General features: G+C 42.5%; 1 protein-coding gene across 2 annotated transcripts in view; it reads left to right on the top strand.

Annotated features, from left to right (window-relative positions):
* The first annotated feature begins 745 nt into the window (after positions 1 to 745).
* Positions 746 to 24,104, top strand: part of GRID1 (glutamate ionotropic receptor delta type subunit 1) — a 513,783-nt gene continuing 490,424 nt past the window's right edge. For both annotated transcript variants that reach the window (XM_027649514.1, XM_027649515.1), the window contains exons 1-2: positions 746 to 1,037; positions 3,154 to 3,309. In XM_027649514.1, the coding sequence (XP_027505315.1) occupies positions 959 to 1,037; positions 3,154 to 3,309 (235 nt within the window). In that variant the 5' untranslated portion in view covers positions 746 to 958. The remainder of the gene's footprint in view (positions 1,038 to 3,153; positions 3,310 to 24,104) is intronic.

The following is a 24,104-nucleotide window of genomic DNA, read 5'->3' as shown; positions in this document are numbered from 1 at the left end:
TTTCATTGAAAGCTAGAACAAAACAAAACAAGAAAAGGTTATGCTGTACCACTTTTCTCCCCCACCCCCTCGCCCCCAGAGCGGGGGTAAAAGCCTCTCATTTCCATTTCGCTCCTCAGACGCGTGGACCATGTCCCGGGCCCGAGCGTGCGGAAGGAGGAAGGGGCAATCCCTCCACCCCGCGTTGCCCCGAAGTTGTAGGAGCGGCGGCGGGCGCGGCCCCGCGCCCTTACCTGCGGGGGCGTCCCGCGGAGCCGGGCGGGGGCTGCGGGAGGCCGCGCGGTGCTGGGCACCGTCCGGGCAGCGGCTGCGGCCCCGCGGACCCTCCCGCGCCCGGCAACGGGGAGCTGCCCACCCGCCTCGCCTCCCTGCGCTTCGAGCATCGGCCCCCTGCCCGTTTCCTCCGGGACATACGGGTGATATACACGTACATCTAATTCTGGATGTACCCAGCTGTACGCGGCCGCGGTCGGTCTCCCCGGTTCTCCCGCTGCCCCCGCCGCTGCCCGCCCGCCGTGCCCCGGCGGCACCGAGCGCCGAGGCTCCGCAGTCACGTGGCGCGGGGGGCGGGCGGCGGCGGCGGGGGGGCCGCTCCGCAGTTCGCGGTCTGCCGGCGCCCCGGCACACACCGAGCGCTGGAGGCTCCGCCGCGCCGCCTGCCAACCCGGGATCTACCTCCGTGATTTTTTTTTTTTTTTAAGCCCCGGCTTTTTTTTTTCCTTTTTTTTTTTTTTTTTTTCCCCTCTCCGCCTGTCCCCATCGCCCGTTTTTTGCTCGATTTTGGGAAATTCTTGGGTCGCTGCAGGAATTTGGGATTTTTTTCTGAGAGGGGGGTGTTTGGGCATCTCTCCCCGGCGCCCGCTGCCTTGCTCCACCTGCCCTTGCGCCTTTTTTCTTCTTTTCCCCTGCCTGTCTCTCCCACCAAACCCGGGCTGATGTGCTGTGCGAGAGGCTGGAAATGGAAGTGTTGATGCTCTGGCTTTTCCCCTGGATATTTCAGTGCGTTTCGGTGCGGGCGGACTCCATCATCCACATTGGTAAGACAGGGAGCGGGGGGGGTTGGAGAGGGACGCGGTAGATAAATAAATATATAAAGGGAGCATCTCGTTTAGCTGCGATAATGTCACGGGCAGCGGTTGAACCCAACTCCGTGGAGAGACAGGAGGAGGGATGGGAGAAAGGCGGCTGAATTCCCCACCCGGCTCTCCCTGATTGTAAAGTTAGGGGCGAAATGCCGCCTGTTTGCCCGGCCAGGAGCGGGCAGGGGACCCGCCGGGGCCGCCGCTGCGGTCTCCCATGTGCCTGGGGAGTCTGTGCTTGGACCTGTTTGCGTGGAAAGGCTTTCTTCCCCCCCACCCCCCGCCTCCTCGCCGCCGAAAACAAACAACCGCCCCCATCACCCGAACAGGGGAGAGGCATAGTCTGAACGTGCTCACAGGGAAAACTTTAGGGGAGATAATCCCTTGGTTTGCATCCCCTGTCGTAGCAGGTGTCAGCCGAGCCGGAATGTGGAGGGGGGGGAACTTGGCTGGGAAAGGGTTAGAAAGCCGAGCTTTGCAGCGGCTCTGTGTGTGCGTGTGTGTCTATGCGCGCAACTGTTGTGGTTTGAATAAGATCTCATTAAAACCCCTGGGCAGCAAGAAGGCTGGATCAGCAGTGGGAGGAAGAGAGGGATGAATAAGAGGCTAAGGAAAGGCTGATGTGAACTTTTATGGCTTCTGGGAGCAAGGCACGGTGATGTCCGCGGGAAGCCTGGCAAGCAAAAGCGAGGCTCTGCAGTCACCTTTTGGCTGGTGTTGAAAGGTACCAGCAGGAACGAAAATGAGGATGTTTAGGGGTGGAGAGGGGGGAGAGAATCACTTGTGGAGGATGATAGAGGAGGAACGGGAATACGGCCGGGAAATGAAAAGCCGTAATTCCCACCAGCCTTTCGGGGAGGATGAGAGATCCAAAAAAAGGAGGGGGCCAGGGCAGGAGCCATCCTGGTGAGGGAGCCATCCTGAGACGGGAGGAAACTCTCGTGTCGACCCGGGGCGAGGAAAGGGAGAGGGGGACCAACCCTGTAACAAGTTTCCCGGCACGGGCAGCTCCGGAGCCGGCGGAGGAGGCTCCGGTCATCGCCGCTCGCCTCCGGAGCCTGGGGGCGCAGCCAAGGCAGACAGCATTGCGGAACCATTAAGGAGACGGGGTCAGCCCTGACCGCAGCGGAGGTCTCTGGTCCAGGGACACTCCCCAGGGCAGGGCAGACCCCGGCGGCAACGGGACCAGCCCCGCAGGGAGGCGGCCTTGGAGAAGTGCCCTGGCCAGGGACAGAGGGGTGGGCGAAACAGCCTCCGCGGGTCTTCCCCTCGGCCCCGGTTCTCTTGCACGTGGACGGTGTCACCTCGGCTTCTCCCCGCACGAACTTCGACCCAAGTAGTGTTTGCTAAGTGCTGGCAGAAATAGCGGTCCGGTGGGCAGGAGCGAGGAGCTGCTGTGTGCACGGCTCTGATTTCACACGGGCAGTGCACAGGCACGCACGGTGTGAATCAGCAGGACTTTTCCAGGCTGGGGAATAACGTTTTTTTTGCTTGTTTTTTTTTTTTGCCAGCTCTAAAGATCTCCCACCGCCGCGTACAGCAGGGCAGTAAGCCTGGCGTGGGCACACACACGCTCCGTAGAGAGGGATTTTATGTAACACACATCGCCAGATGTTTTCACGTTAACTGCATAAACAGGACAGTAAAATTACAGCTTTCAGGTTGCTGGATGCAAATCCTGACTTCACGTTTGTGCGTGCTTGTAAGCTTCAATAAAACTGCGGCCTGAAAGGCGGCATCCCAGGAGCGGCGAAGCAGAGCGAGCAAAAAGTTGGTGGAGTTCCCAAGCCTGCTCCCTTTCTCATCACTGGCGAAGCGAGTCCCTCACGCCGACGTGGCTGCGGTTCAGGGCTCCGTAAATGCCAGTGGAGCAGAAGTGGCCCGGAGGAATGCCGAGCCTCCCCGTCCCCAGCCGCCCCCTCGTGTGTCCCGGCCCCGATGCTCCGGGAATGCCCTGCCTGGCACCGTTAGAGCCGGCCCGGAGGGGAGCCGGAGCTCTGGGGCGGCGGGTGGGCCGAGCTGGTGATGAGCGGGGCCGAACCCTCCTCACCCTCTGCCGCCTTCCTCCCCTCAGGTGCCATTTTCGAGGGCAATGCTGCCAAGGACGACGAGGTGTTCAAGCAGGCGGTGTCGGATCTGAACCTCAATGACGACATCCTCCAGAGCGAGAAAATCACTTACTCCATCAAGCTCATAGAGGCCAACAACCCCTTCCATGCGGTACAGGAAGGTGAGCGCCCCGGGTGGCACCCACGGGGCGGGCGGGGCTGGGTGCGGGAACGGGATGGGGCTGGAGGGGGGACTGTCTCGTCCCGGCGGCGGGGAGGGGGCGTCAGCGCCGGGGACAACCCAGACCTGTCCTGGCGCTGGGCTGGAAACTTTCCTTCGGTCGGGGGTCGGCGCTGTCTTACAAGGAAAGGGGAGGGACGGCGCGGTGCGGTGGCGGCGGCAGCGAGTCCAGCCCAGCCCAGCCCGGCCGTGCGGCGAGGGCAGCCCGGGCTGGGAGAGAGGGCAGGGCAGGGTATAGGGGTCTCCACATCGCTCCTGGATCCGCAAGCGCCCCCTCTCTCCGCCACTGCGGAGAGAAGGCCGGGCCCCGGTCCCCCGGCAGGGACGCGGCGGGACAGGGCAGGCGAGCGGGTCCCACCCGGAGGGGAGGGGGTCGTGCGGCACCGAGGGGCCGGGCAGGGGGATGCCGCGATTGCAGGAACGGCCGCGGATGGTGGCGGGGCGTCTCTCCCGAGCATCCGCCCCCGCGCCCCCCGAGGGGAGGCAGAGACGCGGTCAGCGCGGAGCTCCACCCCGGGGAGCTGGGGAAAGGGCAAGGGAGCCGGCTGGAAACCTGCCCAGAGTATACGAGTTCTGACAAGTCCCTACGTGGGTAAATAATTTCAATTAGATCTTTTGCAAAAGGGAAACGTTTAAATTAATCAGCTTGCCTTTACAAATAAGACTTTAAAAAGATATTATTTGTGATTTAATGAAGCGAAGGTTAATTATGGCCTAGGTTATTTCAGAAGCTGCGTTTTTCAGTAGTAATTATTCTAGAAACAGAGAGCTATTTATATATCCAGACTAGAATATTTAAAAAAAATGATTCATCACCAGCCTTACCCTTAGTTTTACAGAGCACAGTGAATCTTTCCCGGTATGAAAATTTGCATTAATCCATATGTATTTATGTCTAAGTTGTGTACATGCAAATTATGGCTACAAAATTACATCAAATGTTAATTTTCATGAACTCTGAACAATTTCTTTAGCTATCTCTTTGCCTCAGAGGAGGTGCTAGTTAATATCACGCACATTCAGGAGAAATAGCAGTAGATATATTTTCCAGGGCCTCATCCCATTGACAGTAGGATTCCTCCTGCTGCTCTGAAAGCTTATCAAGGTGGTATAAAAATAATCTTTATGAAATGAGAAGAAGGGGACTTTAAAACTCCACCCACATATTCAGACATCAGAGGAAAATAAAAGTCTCTAAATAATGGCGGGTTGATTTACTGGCAAAGAATAACTGAACAATTGGATCTTCTTACATTTGCAAAAAGCTCAGTGTCCTATATTGGAGCTTATTCATATTCATGGAAGTGACAGTAGTTGGCTGGCTGAACAATTGCTTTCAACAATGTCTCTTCTCAGAAGTTAAACTTTATGAAACAATTTTGAATGCCCAAGGATCTGAGCTGACAGTCTGGTGGATGGGGTCTCTGCTCAGTTTTGTTGAAAGCAGAAAAGCATGACCCACTGGAGGATTCTTCTTGATCTAGGGTTTCTTTTTTTTTTGTTTGCTTTTTTTTTTAATTTGGTTGTTTACTAAGCTTAAAGACTGGTAGTACTGCATTTTTGAAGTCTATCTTGAAAATAAATTTTCTCTGTTGAAATTCTATGTGGCATCCGCAGGAAAGAATCTGGTCATATTTTCAAACTTTTTGGTATAGAATCTTTGTGCTACCTCAATATATGTAAATGAAGATGTTTTCTACTGTCCCTTCAAAGATGTTCTTTCAGGACTCACGTGCCCATTGCAGCTAGAAATGCTAACTGATGAACTGAAACAATGCTTGGACAATTAAGGAAGTGGTTGATGAACATTCACAATTCCAAAAAAACCTTGTTCTCCATCACTACTTCATTAAGGCATATCAAGGTGTCTTCTTTTGGGAGGACTATGAAATGATCCTATCTGCAAGCCAAAGCTTGCCACAATGGGAGAGCTAAGCAAAGAGTGTCAGACTTTGCTCAATTTCCTGGCTTGCTTTATTGGCTTAGGTCTTTATTTTCTTTACTTTACATTTAATTTCTTACTTTTGAAATCATTATACAACATGCTGACAGAACGATCCATGGGACATCCAAGTTGCTGCTCTGTTCTTACTGAGCTGTGTCGCATTGCCCAGTGTTACTTGGTGTTGTTCTGACTATTCAAAATCTCGCTGTATCTCACCTTAAGGATGTCCTGCCCATTTTGGTAAAATGTTGCAGGTAGTAGTCAAAATAACCTGGAGCAAAATCCACCGCCCAGACTGCTCACACAATCTTGCTGCTGCTACGTAAAGTGCCCTGACATCCACATTATTCTTCTGCAGCGTCTTTCCAAGCAGCACCACGGAAATCAATGTTGCAAGCCTTAGTTTCATAGGGATGGAACTTTTCGTAGTAAAAATCAATTTGTAATAAAAATAGACCATTGTGATACTACTAGCAGAATAGTTCACATGAACAAACCAATCACAAATATTGCTTATATTTGAGTTGCCTTTTGCACAATCTTGTGAGACAACATTGTAAATTATTTCTTAAGTCTTTTTAAAAGAATGCTGCAAGCAAGGGCCTTTATTTCAATAATTTTGTGCTGTAAAATGATGGAGAGTCACCACTCCATGTAACAAGGTCTGTTACACAATAATGAAACTTTAAATACTGACGGAGGAACATGTATTTGACCCGGCATTTATTGTTCAGTTGGAGAACGTCTGCATGGATGGGAAGCATGGAAGGGTAGTTCCTGCAGGGTTTTCTCAGCAGAAGCAACGCATTCATAGAACTAAAGACCAAACAGAAGACACCTTGCTTTGTATAGAGAGTAGTTTTCAGTGCTGGATAGTGCTGAGAAGTGTTGCAAGATTTTTTTAAAAAAACAAACAACAACAAACCACATAAAAAAACCTGTAAGAATTTCACTATGGGGAGAGAAGGGCACTATTGTGATAATCTCTGCTGATTGAATTAGGTGAATGAAATTCAGATGCTTTTTCTTCAAAGTCTCGGTGGACCCTCGTGTTAATTGTAGCCAGGTGCCAGCAAACAGTAATTAACAAAAGGTGTAAATTGTGTTTCAGTCTTTGTTTTTCATTTTAATATATATTGCACAAACAAGATCCTGTTGTACTGATAAATAATGAGATTATTTTGGCCCCATCAAAGTCATTCTATAACAAAGTGTGGCAAATGGGTGGAAGGAAATCCAGTGGCAAGGGATGTAACAGTAAAGAATAAACAGACCCTGGTGTATGCATAAAATAGGACTTTGTTGTCTGCCCTTGCAAGCAATCATTGCATTTTGCAGAATATTGCTTTTATGTATGTGGCAATTACTTGAGGGAAAGATTGTTTTCTCACCGACTGTTATGGGAGGAAATATACGTGGGGAATCATTGTTTTTTTCGTAAGATTTAGAGAAATGAGCTCAAATCACAAACATGAAGTTAAACTGTATCCTTGCTTCCACGAGAGCTGTGTGCTCAGTTTCAGTTAAGTGATTGCAATGTGAGGTCAGAAGTGCCTGTGTGTGTGTGTTGTGTATTTAAGCTACTACTGTGGTAACCTTTTTGTGATTCAAGGATTCAAATAATCTCAAAACTGTGAGAAACTTTGAAGCTTTCAGTTCAGACTGGGATTTTTGAGCCTGCCATTGGTGTTGAAAAGGGACTGTGTGTATGACATATGGGTGGCAAACAGGTTTCCAGATGGGCTTGAAAACATGATGACATGTTTAAACTTAAAAAACCAAACAGAATTAACGTGTAAGTTTTTAACATGTTGCTTTTGAAGGGGGCATAATTAGCTGTAGGTCAAAACTGGGGCATAAGAAAGCTAATACTTAACATTTGTAGTGCCCTTAGGAGAGTGGATACAAAGGAGGCTGTTATTCAGAAACTGCAAAACTTTCAAACCCTGTTTCTCAGCGGATGGTGCTTACATATCTATGGAGCTGAAACTTGCTGTTCTCTCTGCATAGCAATTTCAGATGAATTGTTTCTAATTTGGGCAGCCTTGTATGTGTGCTTGTTGATGTTAAAATGCTGTCAGTTCTGCAAACCAGAACAAATTTGGAAAACCAGAATATGATTTGAGATCAAGAATGATGTTCCATAAATGGGTTTATTGTCAGTTCCATACACACTGCTGTGGCTTCAGAGCAACTCGGAGCTGATAACTTTTTGGGTGTCTGTGTTGTATACCACTGAGTGAATCTGATCTGTTCTCATAGTCTGCAGCATGTGGTGCCAATACATACAAATAGAATAGAATAGACAGGATAGACCATTTCAGTTGGAAGTGATGTACAATGATCATCTAGTCCAACTGCCTGAATAATTCAGTGCCAACCAAAAGTTCAAGCATGCTGTTAAGAGCGATGTCCAAAGGGCTCTTAAAACAGTGACAGATTTGTGGCACCAAGCACCTCTCTAGAAAGGCTGTTGTAGTGTTTGACCACCCTCTCAGTAAAGAAATGCTTCCTCATGTCCAGCCAAAACTTTTCCTGGCTCAACTTTGAACCATTCCAACACATCCTATCATAGGATCCCAGCGAGAAGAGATCAGCACATGGTTCTTGATCCATCTTTACTTAGCACATATATTTCATGGTACTACCACAGTTTCTTTCGAAAAGTTTTGGTTTTTTTGACAAGGTATAAGTTGATCAATGTGTAGATAACTAAGATGAAATACAGACCTGGAAAATGGGACTGAGCAGCTCCATTGCTATTTACATTTATTTGTGAAATACTACATATAAAAATTAATGGTTTTTTTGTTTTTCTTTTTTTAAACAAACAAATCTTTATTGATTTGACTGCACTAGATTGGGAAACTTGGTTCACAGATAGAAATTATAGACTGTACCTAGATTTTTAAAGTAAAACATAAAAAAATATAAAATCTCATCTGCCAGAATTGCAAAGGATTGGTTTATATTGACGTACTGTCAGATTTTCTCCAATGTTTTCTCTTGAGCCTTTCACTGTCGGGTAACTCGCTTTATCTGCTCTTCTTCCATGGTTTGCTCGAGTACAAGTTTCACACTGTTTTCATCAGGGTGCAAGTTCTTGTTTGGAAGTTCGCCCTCTGAACTCTCTGGAAAAGCACATATTGTTACATACTTTCTTTTCCTAAATTCCATCTCAGCTTTCAACGCTTTTTAAAAACCAACCAGAAAGAGTGTAGTTGGGCTCCTTCCCATGGTCAGAGAGGCCTTGCTGTGCAACTACACATTTTTTCTACTAGCCTGCTGCATTGAAAAGCTGTTTCTCAGTAGGGTGAATGGGCTTAACAGTTTTACCTCCTTGTGCCCTCTGAGATCAGACGACGACTTGTCAAGGACTGCCACAGTGAAGAGATCTGTGACACTGTCACCTCATCGTGCTTGTGTTTTTAGGCTCTATAGTTGCATGTTTCATTGTATTATAAACCCAAGTGTTTTCCTGAGCTAAAGAAAACAGCAAATTAAAATGCCCATCTCTTCCCATTCTTGTAGTTTTATTATGCTGAAAGCAAAGACCTGCAGTAGCAAGAAAAGGAGTGATAGCCTACGGAGTCTTTTGGGTGCTGAGGATGAAGGCAGGCTACAGACTATGGGGCAAACATCCAAAGATGTTACTTTGTAGCCAATAGCTATTCAGGTTCTGGTCACACATTAACTGCAGGTGCAAAATACTTGGTTCTTCTGGGAGGAATTCCCAGCAGACATATCCCCTGTACAGTTTGGGTGTTTTACAGGCTGTACCAGGGTTAGATCCACCCCAGCCACATGCTCTGCTTTTATGGAGACTCCAATCATTTCAGGCTGGGGCTGAGCTTCCCAGAGCTCAGTGTCACACATCTGGGTGCAGCAGTCAGGAGAAGAGGATGTGCTGCTGTGGGGTCACAACTCAGCATCCCAAGGTAGTGAGAGTCTTTTTTGTGGAAACACCACCAGTGTGGATGGGACCTGACCAGGGCATAGAGTCCTTTCTGAACCTGGGGGATGTTGGTGGTGAAGTGGCCATGGGAGGTATCTCAGCACTGCTTGCAGTGGGGTATCAGGGTATCCCTTGTTATTTTCATACTTTGCAGTTAAAAGACTTTTAGGCTGAAAGAGTTTTTATTTTTTTCACTTCTTCCATCTGCATCACAGGTTAAACTCAATTCTTCTCTCTTTTCTGTTTGCAGACTTGCTAATACCTTTATTTCCGTGTTGGTTGTGGGTCACCCATCTGTTTTAAGGGTCTCATATAAAAGAGAAGCTGCAGGTTGGGCTACAGTTCTTTTTTAGAACCTAATGGACTTTCCCATTGATCCTGCTGCTGATCCTGCTCATTTACCAAGGAGCTGCAGTTGTTTTTTTTTATTCTGGGATTTCATTATGGACAATATGCTACATCATTAACTAGTATGCTGGAAATTATCCCAAAAGTTCAGAAAGAAACACTGTTCATAAAAACGTTAGCGAACATGTTTTGGGGTTAAAGATTTTCTTTATGGTTCTCTTATTTATTTATTAATTTATTTTCTAAAGAAAAAAAAATTTGAGTGTTTGTTTGTCTGTGACAGCTGTTCTCAGTCATTAATGTGGAGGAGGATCTGTAAATGTGAAATGAGTATACAAAACCGCCTCAGCCTGATCTAGTTAAGATGATGGCCCAAGACAAGGCTCCTGAGCTGTGAAATACAATCTGTATATATGCATACACATGCTGGCCCATATACTCCATACAAATAACTTAATTGCTAGACTTAGTGTAGTGTGTCCAGCAGGGAATATGCCTTGAGCCTTTCTCTGTTCAGAATCTTCAAGCTACAGATGATTAGGGGATTGACTATCTAAGTATTACATTTCAAATTGCATCTTCACACTTGCTGAATGAGATGAATTTAATATTTTGATGTGATTTATCATGCTAAGCTTTAGCCACGCAGTGAAAGGAGTTAAAGCTACACTTTCCTTGAACAGAGGGGATATTATCGTGTTTATTAAACTGTTCATAGTTACCATAGTTGTTTACTGGAAGGAAAACAAAACAAAGCCTCAAAGCTCAGTTATACAACTGTAATAGTGCCTGACTGTAAGAATACAGCACACTAAGACTGTGGCTGAAACAGTTACTTTGGATTTAACTTTTCGTTGTTTCAGAGCAACCACAGTCAAACTCATTTTTTAGGTAATGATCAAAATGTTTCTTATACTTTTTATTCATAATGAATTTCCTCCGAAGGGAATTCCTGCTGTGTCTTTGTCTCTGTCATCTCATGCTTAGAGGTGCTTTTTTTCGATTTGCCCCTCAGGAAAAAAAAATTACTTAGATTATATTGTTGGAATCATACTGCTGTGGGAGTCTTGTAATTATAGGAAATTAAACTTTTATTTTTTTTAAATCTGAAAATATCTGTGTTTATCTAACAGTGCCTTGTTAGAAATGGCCCGCTCAGGTCTTGCTTTTCTGGCAAGAAATTTTTCCATAACTTTCAGTTATTTGAGTTGTTATATACTTTCTTTTCCTACGTTCACTTGAAAAATAGTTTGCATGTTAAATTTCACTTTTTTTTTTTGATGTAATAGTACTTGCAGTGTTTGTTTTTTTTTTTACATATGGAAATACTGTGTGGTGCTTTCTGTTTGGACACCTGTTGAAGGTGGCCAGATTTCAGACTGAGAAATGAAAAATTTTATGTATGGGGCACACACAAGTTGTGCAGTGTACATTAGATTACCTGACACAAAAATGTGTCAGCTCTGAGGCTGAAATCCTGGGTGTCATCCTGAGAATCCTTTCTACTTCTCTCTTCACTGAAGAACAGGAGCAGCTGAGGCTGATCCTTAGTGTAGCTCTTTTGTTATCAGGATTCTTGCTGATGAGAAAATTGAAGTGAGACCATTAAATAGCATGCAACATTTTGAGAACCTCATTTTATATCATATGTAGATCTGTAATCATTTCAAAGGCAGATAATAACGATATGCTAATATGCCAAGTTTTCTTTCATTTACATAACTTTCAGGCAATAAATATCTGAAATGAGAACTATGTTGAAAGGATTTCTTTTATGTTTTTCCTAATAGCTTACCTTTAATTATAATTTGGAGACCTGATTGCTGTGTTTGAAAGAGTGTTTAGGTCTGTGGGTTTGGAGTGCCTTTTACAGCCCGAAAGGTTTGTCTGATCAGGAAGCAGCTGTCTGTGCTAGCACAGCTTTTGTGAAATTCCAGTCCTTTGACCCTGTTGTGACATCTTGGTGCCTGTCTGTGTTTCTCTTTTGGCCTTTCACATGTTTAGTTTTGCAGTAAGAATACTGGAAAGCACTACCAGCCAGTCCTTAAAGGTAGAAAGAACCAAGAGGCATTAATTTCAAGTGCTGTTTGGCTGCATTAAAACACACAGCAGGGTTTCTACTGCTTGACCTCACTGAGAACTATTCCCTTAGCAACCTTTCATAGAGGGAGTAAAAGGACAGTAAGAAAACGATTCCCTCTTCTTCCTCCCCCATATTCAAGAGAAATAATATCTAAGAAATTAATTTCTCTCTTATAAATACGCCAGTCTCAAACCAAAAAACTCCCAGTGGGCCCAAGCTTTCATTAAGTATCCTGTTTCTCAGTCCAGTCATTTAATCCTCTGCTTTTTAACTTGCTTATCTGAGTCTTAGAGATTTTAACTAGTAGCACTGCTGATGGAATGCTTTCCACATCCTCAAAATCTCATTGACAATCTGGTTTGTTCTGATTTAGAAATTGAATAAAAGGATTTTCCATAAAAGTGAATGTTTGTGAAGTTAGTGAGAATTGTCTTTGTCAGTGGGTAAATAACCCTACTTTATACTATTACTAGATGTTTAGGAGACATCAATTATTTGTTCCCTGATATAATACTTTCAGTAGAAAAACTGTGTAACGATCTAGAGCACTTCCACAGCCCTTTGTCTTCTTAACCTCTGCTCCTGGATAAAGGTAAAACTTGTGATGGTGGAAGGAGGAATTGACTCATGGAGGGAGAGCTTCTCAGTGTCTTTTAGTGTTTGCAAACTTTTGACTTAATCTTTACATTTATTTTAAAAATGGTTCAGAATGCCAAGGTAAAAATTGAACATTGCCTTGTGTGAAATATTAGTTGCATTTTGATAGAAAGGATTGATGATTTGCCCATTTGTCATCCTAGTTGAGAGTATTTTTGGAATGAGAACCATTATCTGAAAGGCTCAAAGAAAAGGAATGTAGGATATGCTGTCTGCAAGGGTCAAACCGTAAAGGGCTAGGGTGTTGAAGTACACAAAAAATAAAAGGGAGCAACCCAATGATCTGCTTTATTTTTACTGAAACTTTTTTCCTTTTATTTGCTTTTAGCTTGGTTTTGTCCTGAAGTTCTCCAGTTACTGTGGAAGTAACACTGTTTCTGACATGGGTAGGATTTAGTGACCCACAGAAACAGAAAAAGCTTGCTCTTCCTCTGGTCTGAGCAAGATGCTTGCACAGTATGGGTCTGGATTTTTAAAGAGACTGGAGTAGGGCAGGGGTGCCACAGCATTAGCCAAGGAATCATTTTGCAAGTAATCAGCCCATGGCAGGCATTTCACTTTCCAAGAAAAGAAAAAGAATTTCTAAAGTCTGCTCAGAGGACAAGATTGGGAAAGATGTAGTCCACCAGAAATCGAGGTTGACTAAACCTCAGCTTACAGAAAGCCACTTGCCCAGGACACCTTGAAATGAGAGTGCCTATATCTGGGTTAAAGTGTTGTATAGTCCACATAAAAAGTGATTTCACATTTCAGTACTACATAGGGTGTTGGTTTTTTTCTTTAAAAACCCCCCAACAAATTTTAAGGGAGCTGGTGGACTGTGTGTGGTGACTCTTAGAACATTTGGAAGGAAGATCTTCAAGCAAGATTTCTAGACAAGCAGTATCCTCAGCCATGAGTTAGTGCCCCTGTTAAATGTGTTGGAGTGCTTTGACAGCCAGTGGAGTCTTCCCTTGCCTCTGGATGGGTACTCGCAAATCAGCAGCACAGGGAAGGAGAGGTGCTGTTGTCAAGCATGATTAGAGACAGCCTCCTTAAAGTAGGTGGCTGGAGGAATCTTCCTCTCCCTTCTCTGCCTGTGGCAGACAGTGTGTGGGAAGCTTGGTTCACAAATTGGTTTCTAAAGGCCTAATGCCTTGTCATGTGTAGAGGGCAGTTTACAGTTTTGTGACCATGGTGGGTTCTCTTTGCTTTTACACTTTACTTAAGAATATAATGTGATGTCAGTTAAAACTCAGAGTCATCTGGGCAATGCAATGACTACTGATACCTGATTGTTCCAGAATCAAATCTGCAATCATAGTTCTCAAAAGGCATTTTACTGTCTTTTGTTAGACTAATTTTTCAGTAATCTAATATCTTTCTCAGGAAGGGTTTCCTTCTGTTATCCTTTTGGTTTGTTCTTTGTGTCTTATTGCCAAATCAGGGATTGTACAGCTGTAGCTGGCATCTTTATGCTTGGGGTTCTTAACCAAAACTCCAATTTCTCAAAGGCATATAACTGGGGAGACACAGACCAGTGCCTGTGGTTCTACTTTTCAGAGCCACCTCATCTCTTCTAGCCATGCCCCATTTTGTATGGACAACAGGTCCATCATTCTGCTTTCTGGTGAGGTTTGTAAATGTAAATTATTTCTCCAAATTCTGATGTCTTTTTACCTGTTTTCTCTTGTTGGGCAGCAATGGTGTTGCCCCCATACTTCCCTCTTCCCTGCCACTGCTCAATGCAATAGATTTTATGAACAGGCTTTTTGTGATTTGCTGGATTATTCTATTTCCACTGCATTTTAATCATCGTGATGACAACATCTGTTGGCAGCAGTACACAGCTGTTTTTTCAGAGTATATTCTAAGGTTTGTAAATTACTGTATCTACATGACACAACTAAGGTTTTGTCTTTTTCGTTTACATTAAAAGAAGTGACACTGCATTACAGAAATGAAGAGTGTCTCTGTGAGACTTTACTGCCTTACAGTGACCACCAGGGGAAACCTTTAACTTTGATGTAGCTTCTTCTATGTTGCCTGCTGCACTGAACCTTGTAATACAGAATTAAGTCTCTCATCCTGCTTTCAGTGATGGGTGATCTTCCTCTCTCTCTCTCTCTTTTTTTTTAAATTTTATTTTAGATTTTATCCTTTAAAGCTGTGTATGACTGACATTGTAAGGAAATGGAGAACAGACATGGACAAGAAGCCAGTGGTGCTCCTTGGGGGCATCACAGTAGCCCTAAAGAATGACAAAATATCAGGAATGTAAAAATAAATTACAGCAGTCCTCAGTTATATTTGCTATAGGGCTTTCTGACAAGGTTAACAGTTGAATGCATTTAGAATAAAATGGTCAAAAAACACTTCATAAAATGCCCATAAACTAGAAAGTAGATTATGTATTGCCATGATTTTAAGGTATTTGTATATTCTTCCTTGTGTTAAGCATCTTCAAAGAGATGTTATTCTTTAGGCAACTCAATATGCAGAAAAGCAGTTGGTGGACATGCAAGAAATAGTTTGTGGATCAAAATCTGGTGTTCCTGTCCTGCACTCGTGGTGGCAATGGGGCTCTAAAATGGATTTTGGTAACCCTGATAACCAGTTTTTTGTTGTTGCTGGCCTGCAGGGAGACTATTTGTTGTGTTGAGTCAGTGGAAGTGACACATATCCTAAAGGATGCTGTAAGAGGACAGTTTGAAGCAAGGTGTATGTCATGGTTTGGTTCTGAAATATATTTTCTCAGAAAAATAAATTAATAAGCTGTGACATGGTCTAATTGACAGAGAAATAAATTATTCTTGTGTTTGTAAAAATAGAAAATGTGCTTTAAAATGTTGCTGTTCCTTTGTGCTTGCAGGGGAGAGAAGCTTACAGTCTGTAACTTGTGACAGACCTACAAGGTAGAAAGTTGAGTTTATTTTTTTTTTCTCCATTTCAGAAATAGCACTGCTAAATTGCCCAGGGATGTAGTTTACCTCTGTACAAAACCTGTGCATGGAGTGTAAGTTAACTGTAAAATTCATACACTGTAAAATGCAGCACATGAGCCCAGAGAACTATTGTACAAGGCCCTAGAGAAAAATATATATCATACATGCACACAACACTTTATCTGACTAAATTCAAGTTAAACTCAGTCTCAAGATCATCAAGGGACAGGCAGTAAGCCTGGATTGCTCAGTTCACTTTCTGGGACAATTGGGTGAACTAATAAGCTACAATTGTTCTCCCTTGTTGAGGCTGAAGAAGAAATAGGAGGAGTGCAGAATAGCACAGTGACTGTCAGAAAGGCTCTGCGGGCTCCAGTGTCCCTGAAAAGGGCCTTAAGGCAAATTGAAGTCCTGTGTCGAGTTGCCATTTAAATGTTCCCAGATACTTTCTTGGTGAGGTGTATCAGACTTAGGAAATATAAATAAATATATGCATTTAGAAAGTTCTGCCATATCTCCATCTCTTCAAGGTTGCCTTGAGCGTGTAATTTCCAAATATCTTGTCAGATTATCAGATTAACTAGGAAATAGTCATAGATCCTAGGGCCTTTGAAAAGTGCACTTTGAAGCTAAGAATTTAAAGTGGTATCTTCAAGATTTAGCATGTTATTACAGTAATGATAAATAGCTTGAGAATTGATAGAAAAACATATGATTCTGTTGATAAGATGCAAACAAGCTGAAGAAGCTTGTCTAAAGCTCAAATAAACATACACGAGAGAAAATGAAATTGCTCCTCAAAAAAGATCTCTATATATGTGAACTTGTATAGTCCTTTTATTTTATTTAAATATTTTTGGTGATGTTATATTTATTGAAAAAAAAGGTCAAATTATTTTGACTTTTGGTCAGAGAGTTTACTGACAGATATGACATTATCTTTGCAGACGTAGTTTGATCTTAGTCTCATAAATCTAATATTACAAAGTTCTGTGAGTTTCTTCATGAGAGGTTGCTAATACGAAATGTGTCTGTGTTCTTTCCAAAAGATTGCCAGTTATCTTTTTTTCCCCAGGGTATTCTTATTTGCAAATAATAGTTCCTGTGGGAAAGAGTGGTCATCAAATTAATAGAGTGTTCACACTGCTTTAAAAAATTCTGCCCACGATGCATTCATCTAGAATAATATTGAGATTTAAGTTGAAGATGGGAAATATTTGCTGACAGGACTGGCCTCAAGGCATTCTTTTTTCTTCCTAAATGCTGATAAAATTTCTTAAAATGTTCTTAAGGAAATCGATGGCTGTCTCAAGATGGATATATTGGCTTAAAAAAGGATTATTCCATTCTCCCCATAATTATATTCTATTTTTGATGAGATTTTACAGGAAACTAATTTTATCTCTTTCTATATAGAACTATTAACATAGAAAGTAAACTTTTTGAGAGTATCAGTTATCTTGATACAGAGAAAGTTCAATTGGTTTTCTGGATGCTGGTCCTGGATTAGGTTTTAAATTGTAGAAGTCTGACTCTAATTTTGGTTGCTGGTGAATGAAAACTCCTAGTTGAACAGAAATGGGAGTTCCACTGGAGTTTCTCATATGTTTTCTGAGCTCTGACGTGTATAACGTGGGAAGGAAGACAAAACTTTGTTTGTGACCTCTGTTTGTGCCCTTGGGATTAGAGTTCCTCTTCCCAGTGCTCATGTAGTGTTATCACATAGCTCAGACCTCCTTCTGACCAAGAAGGGCCCAAGAAAGGATATTCCTCTTGAAACACAGCTTAAGGTGCACGGTAGTCTTTTCTTCATCCCTCGTTTTCTTTCCCTGCATTCTCATCTCTGGCATCCTTTGATCACCCAAAGCACCAGGCAGGCCAGAGGAAGCAATAAGATATTTGGTGTATTAGTCTGGTACCTCTTGGTTAATTCTGTTATCACTCAACTGCATTTGCTTAAACCAGAACTGGGTTAAACAAGATGTGGAATTCAGAAGAAATTTTTCTCCCTGGTGTGACTGACTCCTTGACTGTATTTTCCTGTGAGCTCAGAGAACTGGAGTCAGTGACTCCAATGATCTTTCCAGCTTTGCTCCTCTGGCATGGACAATAAGTACAGAACTGTGGAATCATTTGGGTTGCAAAAGACCTTTAAGATCATTGATTCCAACCATAAAATGACAGTGTGCTCATTGTCATTGACCTCATGTTTATTTTCCTTAAAATGGTCTGTTAAATCTTTATTCGTAGTACTGAGGGATCCTCTTATCACTAGCTAACTACAAGGAGCAGAAGAATTGACTGGCATTCATTAATGATAAGCCATTTTCTAAGTGCTGACAAGGAGAGGAACAACCCCCTTGAGTTCACCAGTCTCAGTTCTTTGCTGTAGGGAAATAGAATGTGAAGGAGAATCCTCTGTCTTTGGAGGTATAAGCCTCAGAGACATAAAATGAAGAAAAGATTTCAGGATGTCTGGAGTTCAAACATTGGCCTGTTTGCCAAGCATGACTGTTCTTCTGTTGTAGGGGGCACTAGAAATCTTTAGTGGCTGTAGTTGAGTACTTGTAAACTAGTGAGTGATTATTTCATCCTCTGTTTATACCATTCATCGAAGCAGTCTGGGCTGACAAGGCCAGGAAAATTCTCAAGGGTTTGCTGCTGTTAATGCAGTGTGCTACAATGGGATGTCTCTTGTACAACAATGTTTCTGAGTACTTCTAATATCACAGTCTCTATTGGCACTAACTCACTGAAGCACAGGGTTTGTGTATTCATACCCATCTGCCTTATTTGAACTGATTGCAGCCAATTCCTTGGAAGTTCTTCCTTCTGTATCTTGTATGCGAACTTTTGAAGTTGACTGTATTTGTTGCCATTGATAGCAAACAGTAGTTGGTTGATGGTTTTGTAAAAGCTCAGACCATTTACTTATAATATAAAATAAGGAATTAATTCTGTGATTATTTTGAGGAACCCAACTTTTTACATAAAAATAAATAAATTTCTCCAAGAAATCATGGTAGGTGAGAATGTTTTACTGCTCTAATTTATTAAATTTATTAGATGCTTCTGCAGCTTTTTTCAGTTCATAGAAGCTTAGTATGAGGACCACAACTTGCTTTTTGTTTATAGAGATCTGAAAGCACAACTTTTATAACCATCTGTAACCACATGAACTTTTGCCTGGGTTGATCCTCAACCAAGTTACAGCTGAGGTTCTAGACAACATGTAACCCCATGGCAACTTTTTTTTTTAAATAGTGAAAATCAGGCTCAGAATTTGTGCATAAAAAAGCGTTTCAGGCCCATGTGCATTTAGTTCTGGCCTGTGATCAATACCGTGTAAGTGCTGTGAACACAAACCTGATCCAGTCCTAGGGATGCCTGTAAGTAGAGTCCCAGGGCTACTTCTACCATGCCACGTGTAGCACAGCTTGACACACTCATTGGATCCATTTCTTCTTTCCTTCCAAGTTAGTTTGGCTCTTCAACCTCAGTCAGTGGACCTCTTATACAGAAGAAAAAATCAACTGGTTTGTTGCTTATGCTTGTTGCAGTCACTCAAAATCTTTTGCAGGTATTTCTGAAGTATGATACTTGATCCTTCCACAGGCAGACCCTGCACACTTTTCACATGCATGGGATTAAAGGCAGGATGGCTCAAAGCACAGGTAAAGCAAGCAGCTCTGGGGCAAGGGGCAAGTGACTGTAAGTGTAGCACCAGCTTTAGTTCTAGTGATGAATTTGGCTGCTCTGTGAAGCTTGCCAGCATTGCCACTGCCCCATGAGAAGGGCTGGGATTTTGGAAAGGTAGCTGTTGTTGGGGCCAGAGTAGGAGCACCCCTCCTCATATTTTCCATTTTCTCCCAACTGACATCAGGAACCATAGGATCTGATCACCTGAGTGCACCACTGCTACTTCACCTTGCCCCTTTGTATTTGTTTCCTATGGAAGAAACAGTAGGACTTGGCCAGAAATAACTTCTTATCCTTGTGGCATCAAAATTCTGTTCTGCTCGAACTTGGCCTGTGTGGGAATTGAGTCCATATTTCTGAAAGGTGCAGCCAATGGGAAAAGAATTTCAAGGACAGAGCTGCACCATGAACAAAGTTGAAAGAATAGTGAGTGTTCTCAGAGTTACAAACTTTTAGCTCAGACACAAGTGATCGTCTCACAGGTGGTGGTGTGCACAGCTGCTGATGGCTAAAGGCAGCCAGGGTTCTGCCACTGGAGGAACTGCTTCCAGCTAAGTCACAGCAGCCACAGTGTCTCAGCAGACTTGGTTGATCTGTACAGACTTGAAGTGGTTCATTTCTAAGGGAAAGAACAGCAATCTGATATATGCTGTTCAATATAGGCACAAAAATAAAGACTATACTGGGGGAAGTTATTTGCTGAAAATTGTTCAGTCACCTCTAGAAGAAATAGGCAATAAATCTGCTTGACTCTCTTCATTAAACCCCAAAACATCTGTTGCAACACTTCTTATGGTAACCAAAGTACATATTAAATCTGACTGTAAAAGTTACAGAAAACATAGCTTTAAAAATTTATTGCCTGTTTTACTCGTCATTGACAAATAATTCCTAAAAAGGGTCTGAACTGTGGAGTTCAGAGATTTGTGTTTGAGAGTATCTGGCTCTTTCAAGGAGACTCTGCAGATTTATGATTGGTATCAGATGTTTTTCTGAGCTTGTAGCTGACTCTTACTAAAGAGTAAGCAAGAGCTAGCCAAGTAGGGACAATGATGGAATGAGAACAGAAAATTACCTACAAGGGTCTCCCAGGCCCTAATGTCATCAGCCATGCACATGAAGCTTGGTATCCCTTCTCAAGAATATCCTTAAGCTGTAACAAGAGAAAGGTTCTACTTACTCCAAATTGCCACACTGCATTTACTGATTTACTGAGGCTTCAGAAAGCAAATCTAGGGATGGATATGGCAAGAGACGTGGCAGAGCTGCTGTTGCTGGGGAGTACAAATCATACAGAAGGTAAGAGTTCCGAGGCTACACTTTCTTAATACACAAAAATGGTTACGTGTAGCACAGAATGAATTCCATAGTGGATTAGAGATCCATTGTCTGTTTTTGAGCACTTTTGGTAACAAAATATAACAAAGGTTTTTTGAAAAGGCATGTAGGCAACTTTTCTCCTTTATCATGCTTCTGAGAAAATGTAAACCAGAAAATGCAAACAAAAATAACCCCACAACTGTTTTTTAAAAATTCATTCAATGAGATTTGTGAAAGAGTGGTGGAAGAATCCGTTTTTTCATCTTTATTTCTTTGAAAGCTGAATAGAACACAGTTTCTCTGTTACAGACTTCTTATTAAAAAAATTATTCCTGCCTCAGAATGTGTAATTTTTGGTGACAGTGACATTTTCTGTTACCTCTGCTCACTCTTCCAAGTAAAATCTAAGGAAACCCTTGCTGCCAGTGCAGATTCTTCTTGTGATAAGGAATATTTTTGGTCTGAAAACTAAGTAGCTAATCCAGCTTGGGCAGTGTCCACAGATAGAATCACTGCCATTTTTTAACTTCTGAAGTTCCTTTCATTTTATATCTTGAGAAATAAATTTCCAGGGAACTGTTAATTCTTTTAGTGTAACTGGATATCTGACAAGAGAGCCCTATTGCAACTTAGAAGACTTTAAAGCAAATGGAATGACTTTTACCTAAAAACTTTGGTGGGCTTTGCTGTCCCCATAGTCAGGGGTAGCTGGTGCCAGGGCTCACTGGGGCACATGTAGTACTGTCCCACTGCTCCAGGACTGCCTGGCTGCTGACCCTGCTTCTCCCAAGGCACCTCCAAAGGTAAGGAGGCAGGAGAAGAGTGGTGGGGCTGGCTCTGCTGCCTGGGCACCCAGCCAGGGGCTGCAGAGGCTTGCAGACAGTCAGCCTCCAGAGATTTCTGGTCTGATTGTGGGACAGTAACAAAAGGACCCTAACAAACTGTCATTGGGACTCTTTTGTCTAATGAGGGAGCAGAATATTTTGAATTGCTTATGACTGATTGATCTCTCAAAAATTTTTAGTGAAAACTCTGTGTGTGTGGGCAAAATTCCCTTTTAACTTCAGTGAGGAAGCTACAAACTGAGGCAAACAAGTCCAAAAAGCTGAACCAATCAACTGGCCTGTATTTCTCCACTTCTGTGAAATTCATCTATATATGTGTGTATATCTGTCTATCTGTCTGTCTAAAATAACTGCTCGCCATTAGGAAGATTATGCACACATTAGAGAACTCTTACTTTTCTTTCTGAAAGGCTTTTTCTCCATTCCCAGCTGTTATTTTGTTATGATAGAGTCAGTGTTCTTATTTTCTATTGTCTCATATAAGATTTAAACTTGTTGTTTTCATGCAATTGTATTTTTGTTTTCAGTAAAAGTTTCCTCTAAGATATATCTTGTTTTATCCCAAACTCAGTAGTTATAGGAATTCCTTCCTGAGATCCTTGTAGTTAGGACAGGTAGGACTTGAATCCTTTGAAGAATTGCTGTGATGCCTAACAATGTATGTCTCGTAACTTCCTGTAAAGACAATTCCTGATGATTTGGTGTAACAGAAAGAAGGCATATTTTCATTCAGAGTACTTTTGTTCTCTTTGTTAAGCCAAATCCTTCAGAAATAGCTGTGGTGCTTGCCTCTGCAAGCCTGAGTTTTTTGATACCGAAAATTTTCTGTTCAGAAATGACTAATTAGTTAGAGACTCAGAATAAAATAAGGAGGTGTCAAATATGGTAAGCATATCTAGGGAGATTGCTGTGTGCCTGCCCTGTGTGTTTGATTAGGGAACACTTCTAAAGCATAGGAAATAGAGAAGCTGTCGTTCTTTCCTCTGATGGGAGGCCTCAGAGATGGAGCTGTTAACTGCTCTAGAGACAGCACTGTGGATTTCCCTTTTGAAAGAGTCTTGAGAGATAATTCTCCTTCCCCAGATCCCTGGTGACATGAAGGGCTCAGGAGTGTGTGTCTGACTTACAGCCCCTCAAAGCCGCCTTATCCAGCGGAAATCTTCCCAGGAGTCTCCATAAAGATACTTGAAAAGAACCGGAGATCACTGCTTGCACAGGGCCATGAGATCTCATACAAACGAAAAGCTTTGCACAGTAGAGGATTTTTCTTTTTCTTCATATACCCCCTAATGACTGAAATCAGTAAAAAAACCCTCAAACTATAGCCTATCACACAGCAAAGGAAAGGATTTGACTTAGACAAAGTTTTTAGCTTGGCATAAAACTTCTTTGTGTTTTATATAATAGCTGTGTGTCACTGTGAAGGACTCTAAAAGGGCTTTTATCAAGAGGGATTTAGATGAGCACTAAAAGACAAGGTGATACTAGTACTGGGCTTGTTTCACAGGTAGCCTTCATTGTTTTAGCAGTGTCAAAATTTCTTATAGCCTAGATGTTAGAGAAAGGTGGATAGGTATATGTAAATGCATTGATTGTTCAGGATGTTTAGGACTTGTCAGGCAGAGTTTAAAATCTCAGTCTTTATTTGAAAAAAATGCAGTCACTTTGCAGTAAATCTGTATTTTCTTAACCAGAAATATTTTAGCTATTCTAGATTGTTTTATTGCCTATCACTGCATAGGTACTGATAATATTGCTCTGTAATAATACAACCTTTCTTCTCTACCTACTTGTGAGGAACATTGTGAGAATCAATTAACAAGTCCTGATAAGAATATTCAGCACACTCTTAAGCATTTTATTCAGAGAGATCTTACCTTCTCTACGAGAACTTGAAATGCTTTTCTTTTCTCCATATGTATTAAAATAAAAGGTCAGGAAACAGTGTTGCACTGTTTGACACGAGGGATATGTGTTCAGATGGTGGGGTGGGGGTTGGCTGCTGCACCACTTATGGGAGACTGTCTCTGAAATTGCTGTTTTTATTGGCTTTTGATGGGTTTGCACTGAAAGTTTTCTGAGTGTAACTGTCCCTTCTCTACTGGTGTCAGACTTTGAAGCTGAAACAGAAGGTGATAGCACGTCTTGTGAGAAAACCAGCAAGGTCCTGTCAAAACTGCAGCCACCTGGTTGCATAGTGGTACCTGTTTTGAGAATATTTGTCTGAGGTTTTATGAAGAACAACCATTAATATTTATTAGTTAGTTGATCACAAAAAATAGCAGGACTTCAGTTTCATATGGATCACCTTTATTTAAAATAACTCCCAGCTTTCCTAGTAATTATCCTTGGTGTTACCATTTTTTTTTTCCTGGTTTTAATTCAGTTACCAATGATCAACTACACTGTTTAGAAGGTCTTTCTTCATTGGAAAACTTACTAAGTGACAGAGGTGGCAGGCTTTTGCATGGAAGGAATTTATATGATGTTAATAAAAGTATGTTATCATACTTGATACCATCAAATTACAGTATCCTGTAATTTGATGAAAATTTTCTGGCCAAGTCTATCAAGCCTTTCAATTATTTTCTGTGACCTTTCCCAGTCCTTCCTGTTGTCCCTTCAGTTTACAGTTGTCCTCAGAAAGCTATGCCAAGGCATGGTTTGGCCTTGGAATCTGCCTGTAATTTTCTAAAGGAAAATAAATGAAGGCTGCACCATTTCTGTTTACCTTGTAGACTGATCTTCATTTGCTACATATCTTTGATAGCTGCCAGAATGCATTTCCAGCTTCCTCGAAGGTTGAGTTTATCTCCCTTCAGATCTCATCATGTTCTGCAACTTCACTGCCTTAGGAAGCAAATATATATATATATTACTTTATCATGTTATTATTTTTCCTCTTTACAAACATCACTTCTTCTGTTTTCTCCCTTTTCTGAATGTGTGGATAACAGCAG

The sequence above is a fragment of the Corapipo altera genome, unplaced genomic scaffold (genome assembly GCF_003945725.1).
Source record: "Corapipo altera isolate COAL_440 unplaced genomic scaffold, ASM394572v1 53, whole genome shotgun sequence".
In the NCBI taxonomy this organism is placed as follows: Eukaryota; Metazoa; Chordata; class Aves; order Passeriformes; family Pipridae; genus Corapipo; species Corapipo altera.
This window is presented reverse-complemented; position numbering and strand designations above follow the sequence as displayed.